At 39.0% G+C, this 6932-nt stretch overlaps 1 protein-coding gene across 1 annotated transcript in view; it reads right to left on the bottom strand.

Moving 5' to 3' along the window:
• Positions 1-2770: 2770 nt before the first annotated feature.
• The window catches only part of IQSEC1 (IQ motif and Sec7 domain 1), a 66108-nt gene continuing 61946 nt past the window's right edge, over positions 2771-6932 (bottom strand). Inside the window, exon 15 of the mRNA XM_029965203.1 lies at positions 2771-6926. Coding sequence (XP_029821063.1) covers positions 6846-6926 — 81 coding nt within the window. The 3' untranslated portion in view covers positions 2771-6845. The remainder of the gene's footprint in view (positions 6927-6932) is intronic.

The raw sequence follows: 6932 nt of genomic DNA, 5'->3' as shown, positions 1-6932 counted from the left end.
ATACATGGTAAAAATAATAAATCTAATAATTTGAAAAAAGTGATGGCTTCAAGTTAACATCACCCACACAACTTTCATTTAAATTTTGTTTAGCTGAGGAAGTACTCCAAGCAGAGATCTTGATTTAAGCATCTCCTGACTTTCATGATCAGCCTCATCCTGCAGTAGATGTAGTTTTGTAGAGTAATACAGGATTTGGCTTTGATTCTTCAAATAAGAGGAAACAAAAAGAAATTCTACTAAAAAATACACCTAAAATAAAGCATTTGTGTGTTTCAGGTATTTCTGTCAGGTTAGCTGTGCTATGTTCTCTTCCAGGAATTTTATGTCAACAAAATATAGCAGCAAAAATCAGTAAGAGGGTCGTAAGTAGGGTAAAAATCCAGAAAGATTCCTTTGGGAAAAGGTGTATTTAATGCAGCTGTAATACCAATCGAGATTTATTGAGGCATGTTACTCTAAGTACATTGTTCATCTTATGCAAACACATCTGTCAGTACATAAATATGCTGAAATATGATTTAACCACCCAATCCTAACAGCACCATAATTCTGATACCTTTTGACAGTTGTTTCAATGACTGCAGGAAAAAACCCAGAAGTTGGATCAATGTTTCAAGCTCCATCTAAAATGCTGCAATACCCTACAAAATATTCAAAAGTAATTGGGGCTCCCATATCTCACCTCTGCACAGGGTGCAGCTGATGAATAAGACATTGCACAAGTAATATGTATAGTCCAAAGAAATATATGGTAAAATGTTACTACACCTGTTTTGGTGAAACTTTGAATGAAAATCAACCATTAAGGCCAACTGGAAAAAACAAAGTTTGGTGTCAACAAAAACCTGAAGAGAGAAACAGATAAAACATAGGAAGTTTTTTAGTTGTTTTTCCTGCCATTTTAATGTTGCGTTTCTTTATCCCAACCAAAATAATACAGAAAATACCTGGCAAGGAACCTCCTCTTAAAAAGTTGCTATTTAGAAGAGCTTGAAGTTGTTTATGGCATGACAACTCATCCATGCAATCAGTGTGTTTACTGCTGCATGCACACAAACACCTAAAATGCACAAACACAGAGTTGAGGAGAACTTCTCAAACATTAGACTTCTGACCTGTAAAAGGTGTGATTTTCAGTTACAACTTATGACAGAGAACCCTGACCTGGGTAAGATACTGAAGGCAACAAAACTTCTTAAATGAAGGTATGTTTCACTAGATACAGGCACACAAGCTTCATCAGAGACTTAAAGATATTATAATAAAAAATATCAACAACTGTGAGCTATTAACCTGTTACATGTTTAACCTACACTGAATTTTTTTATTTAAGTTACTTGGCTTACTGCAACTGGTGCAAATCCACCACACAAACCACATTGTTAATGAGGTTCCTTTGGCTCTTTATTTTATTTCAGTATCACAAGATGGTTTGGGTTGGAAGGGACCTTAATGATCATCTCGTTTCAACCCCTTGCCATGGGCAGGGACATGTCGTGCCAGATCATAAATGCTTTCAACCTAGTCTTAGTTTAGGTAGAAAGCAGCAGAATTTAAATGTATTATTTAGGTCCTACTTTTTAAATGGATCGGAAATAAACCCCTGGATTTATAACAGCATTTACAGACTCCGAGCTAAATTAGAGACAAAAGACTCTTTGTCTCCTCAAAATGTAATGTACCAAAATTCTTAAAATTGTAATTTCTGAACCACGAATAGAAGTGCCAGCAAAGAACAGCACCACAGATTCTTCTACTTCCACTACAGGATGGAAGAGGCATTGGTCCCCTTCTGATGGGTCACACAGCTCAGAGGGGTGGCACAGTGATGTAGACAGATACATGGATACTTACCTATCCAAGATGTACCTCTGAAATTACTGCATTCACAGATAGGTCACAGTTGACTATTTCCACAAAATAATTCAAGAATCCCCTAAAATTCATAGAAAACACAAGCAAACACAGTATTTAGTTTAAACTGATAGCTAAGCATTAGCTTTTTTACAGACACACTATAACCCCCTGGAAATGTAGGAAATGCATAAAAGTAAGAACAGTGGAGCATCTCCCAAGTTGTTCTCCACAGTCACTGCAGGGGGCCATGGCAAATCCTGGGATAGCCACGTGTGGCAAATATGTCCCAGTGACTCTTGTAAGGTGAGATACAGCCCAACCAGCCAGGACAGGTAGGAAGGGGGTAGTACTTACTCAGTCCCAGCACTGTGAGGGTTCCCTGCCAGTGGGCACAGAGGAGAAGGCACTCCACGAACTCCAGCCAAGGGGTGTTGATCACACACGGGATCCAAGGAATGTCCCCCTGGGAAGGACAAACTGACACCTCTCCAAGGGCAGACAGTCCCCTGGCCAGGAGCTCCTGAGGCCCCGTGACAGCCAGAGGATTAACGGGCTCAGCTGCAGCTCACGTGTCACAAGGTTCACAACCTCATTCTCGTTGTCCAGCCTCAGAGTGTCCTGGTCAATGGGTGTGTTTTGCTCTTTACTGTCCTTTGAAACTTTATAAATATATTTCCAGCACCACCAAACAAATCAAAGCCTATGGAGAAGGGGTCAGTCTCCATGGGACTGAGCACCATTTCCACCACCTGGTCTTTAATTTTGGATGAAGACTGAACTCTTGGCCCCTCTGGAGTGAGCAGCAGAAATCCCATTGCCTCAGCAGGGCCAGGATAGCATTGGGAGGAATTCCCTTCAGTTCAAATCTGAACAGTTGTAAGTTCTTGGGTTACACGAAATGAGAAACGAGGAGTTTTAAATGATTTATTTGATTTCTCCACATGATCACAGTTATAGTTTTACATCAATAGGGTCTGTTACTACTTACAAACAGAATGCATATTAAAATGAAAGCACTCCTTTCTTCCCCAGAGTTACAAAAGGGGTCTCAAGCCTCCCCAGAACAGAAGCTTCTTGTAAGCGTAATGTTTTTGAAGTCTTTAACAGTCTGCATTCAAGACCTAATTCTAACAGTTTAATACAACTCAAAGCTGATTTAAGTTCCTAGCAGGAGATAGGCAACCTCAAAGTGACTGCAGACTTAGAGTAATGCTAATTTACACACTATGTACAATTTAGAGAATTCTCTATTCCCCCTACTGGTCCCGTTTTCAGCACACCCCCTTCTCTCTTTTCCAAATTGAATCTTGTTATTGGTTCCACTTTTCTTTTAAATATATACACAAGAATCCATTTTGCAGGCAAGAAGTGTGATGGTATTTTACAAGGGAACAGCAAAATGCATGCTTAACTGCAGAAAACACACAGCTTCATGTGGAACAGCAAGTCAACATCTAGAGATTCAGTGTTTAAATATCTGCTGACTGTCTCTCAGCTCATTTTATCAAGAAACAAGAGGCTTCTGCTGCATGCAGTACATGATGGGAAATCATTCTACACTGTATGTTAGGCTCTTTTTTTTTTTAGCAATACAAGACGCACATTATATTAGGATGAACTTTGTTTTTTGTTTTTACATTGTTTTACATTTCATTCTTAACTTAAAAAAATAAAACCCCCAAATATATATTTAATTGTTGTCCCAGAAAAGATTTTTGCTGCCACACCTTCACTCTTAACATTTCCCTTTCATTTTTTCAAATCAGCATTACTACTTTGCCACATGGTTTATGGGAAGAGACAGCCATGGTCACCCTATGCAGTTCTGTACCAGTTTTTAATTGGCAATGGCATCTGAGAAAAAACCCTCTCAATTCTACTCCTGCCTGCAGGCTGAAAAATTAATTTTCTTAACCCCATGCAGTGTTAAGTAAGATAACTTTCCTATGCTAGGCATGACCCACACTGCTCTAATCAAGGACGGATCAGAGAGGTTTCACTGCAACCCTAAACAAGCACCAAAGTTCTTAAGCCTTATGCTGACACCAAGACACTTTGGTAAAGTACATACAAACATATAGTCTAAAACCCAAAACAGAACAAAACTAGAAACAAGTAAGTCAAGTCCACTGTTTCTCCTCATTGGCTCGAAAGAACAGAGGGTACAAATGCAGTACTCCTTAGGCCCAGCTTTGGTTTTTAAGCCGGGCTCAGAGGATGGGATCTCACAGGTGCAACTGAGCCCCAGGGCAGGCTCGGGCTCCTTCCCCACGGGGACACAAACCCACATGTCAGTGTTGCACAGTGACATCTCAATATTCTGATTCACAGATACATTGACTGCACATGGAAAATCAGTGGTCAAAGCATTAAAATGTGGCTTTTACTGTTTAAGTACAGAATCTTTCTATGTAACTCTAATTTAAATGAATGAAAGGGGTCTTTAAACATAAAGCAAATGCAGATCTGGGTGATTTAACATCTGCAGCGTTAATCAACACAGCTGGAGTCAAATTTTCCTCTCCACTGCTACTGCATATTGTGCCTTTATTCCATACACACACTATCTTACATTATGCCTCTGCATCTGAAACACGTATAGACTCCATCACTCAGTGAAGAGGAGCATTCTTACCTCTATTTTAATTAAAAGATGCAGTTTCTGAAAGATGTTTGTACTTGAATGGTTCTTTATCTTTTCTGGAACAACCTATAAATTACAGTTAGACTCTACTATTGGTACAGATGTATGAAGAAAAGTCTACATATTGAAATATGTTATCACTTTACTTCAACTAATATCAACAGTAACACTGATATATTTTGCAAATATACAATATGTAGAGTGTAGCCTCACACTAGTAACATTAGATGACATGCAGACAGGTCTACTTTCCCTTATAAGAACAGTATATATTTTTTAAACTGCAAGGAACAGAGCCTCGGGGGACCCCGAAGCCGCAGAATTTAGAACAGAATGAGTGAAACAGAAAAATAATACTTGTTTTCTTTTCATGAAGGTAATTCAGAGGAGAAGGTGCAGAAGGGGAAAACATATTGCACATGTGCAAAACAAACGTGGACAGCTCGAAACAAAAGGCTCAACTCTAGATTGCTGTATTTGCTCTCTGTGGAGTTAACAAAGTGCTCAGTTTGCAGTTTTGCTGGTATTGTGATATCAATGGTATGAAAGGGAAAAAAATACTGAACCTCTCCCCCCTCCCCGCACGCCAGAGGTGCCATGAGCCAGCCAGCATGGAAAGCCACTCCGTTGTTCTCACGTCCTCATCACTGCTGACAACCCCGTTACTGTTCAACAGAAACCCCACTGGTTGTTATATGATTATTTTACCCATCTCTTACTGGAACTTTTTGCTCATCCTCTTCAAGGTTTGCTTTTAGGCTGGTACAGTTTTGCAGTTGTGATTCTCTGTCTCTACTGTTTAGGTGTAAAGTCCTTGCAGTGGCTCAAAGTGCTGAAACTACAAAGTAGGCGCCATGTATAACTTTGTACAGGATTTCGGGATAAAAACTGTATATAAATTTGCAAATGGTTTGGTTACAACACATAAGCAACAACAGCACAGCCTATTTTTATGTGATGTCTTGCAACTAACTGGACTATGGAAGTGAGGGTTTGAGCATAAACTCAGCCTGCTGAGTGCTGGGTGCTTCAAACTAACAAATGTGATGAGTAAAAATGGTAAAGCCACTTTGTTGCTAGCACATGGCTACATGGAATTACAGATTTTTTAATATATATATATATATATATATAAAAACCCTATACTAAATTCTAAAACAAACCTTCAAGTTTTTAGAGCACTTCCACCTGGAAACACTCTTGACTAGAATTCAGCTTCACTGGGGGTAAAAATGAGAAATTATGGTAAACGGGAAACAAAGTAGCTGAGGAGGATGGAAGTTGGCCATTTTCATGTCTGAGATGAATGTTTTTGCAGTGTGTACATGCACCTGTCGTAACTCTTCCCGGGTGTTCCTTAAATCCATATGCATACAAAAGAAATGTGGATCATGTAAATTCACAGTTATCACAGCCTTTAAAGTGTCTAAGAACTTGTGTGACCAATGCTTGAGGGTGACCACTGGGAAGTGGCCCCCCTACATTGCTACGGTATAATTACTGCATCTTAACGAGCTTGCTTACCTGAAATAGCAGAGCAGTTATAATACTGATTACATATGATATCATCGTGTTAATAAAATAAGGATTTATACAAAGCAGTATTGACTACGACAGTTAAATGCTATGTTACTTGGCACATTTAGTAATGATTGCTTAGAAATCCCAGTGAGTCTGGAGGACTCGCAATGAAAACACTGAAATGTCTGAAATTTGTTTCTAACGTTTAATGTTTTGGTCTACTCTTTCATATGCTATTCATCTACTATACTGTCCTATCAAGTAAGTGGAATTCCTTGTAAAGTCTATATTGCTAGTTTTGTGGACTGAAAAAATTTCTTTCCAAGCACAAATGTTAACTATACAGTATATATATATATATATTTATATGTATATATTTATATTATATAAAGTTTACTTACGTACTTTCATCAACCATATCAGGTCTACTTATTTTTTTTGCCCATTGAGAATAAAAGAGCAAGAATGCAATACTTGGTTCTGTCTCACTTTTTTTTTCCTTTTTTTTTCATAGACTAACGTTTCGTTACACGTGTAAAATTGTCAAGGGATTTGGTGTAAAAGGTAGCTTCAGTCAGATTCAGCAAGCAGCATGTTTTCAAGGCAGTTTGGAAATAAGAACTAACCAGATGGTGGACATCTATCCAGCAGATAAGTAAAACCACTAACTGGCATTATTTTATTTAGTAACAGCAAGCCTTTAAGCTCACCCGGCTCAATGAAACTGTCTAGGTAAAAACTGGCAATATGATGATTTGTTGCTTCCTGTAAGTGCCTTTGTGACTCAGTTTAAAACTCTAGTTAGCGGGGGGTCTCTGTCCTAGACTATTGTGCTGATGCCACTGTGTTTGGGCTTGGTGCTGGCGGAGGTGGAGGGGGGCGGTGGCGGCCCGTGGTGGTGCTGGGC

This window comes from Manacus vitellinus, unplaced genomic scaffold, assembly GCF_001715985.3.
Source record: "Manacus vitellinus isolate BGI_N305 unplaced genomic scaffold, ASM171598v3 scaffold_91_pilon, whole genome shotgun sequence".
Lineage (NCBI taxonomy): Eukaryota > Metazoa > Chordata > Aves > Passeriformes > Pipridae > Manacus > Manacus vitellinus.
This window is presented reverse-complemented; position numbering and strand designations above follow the sequence as displayed.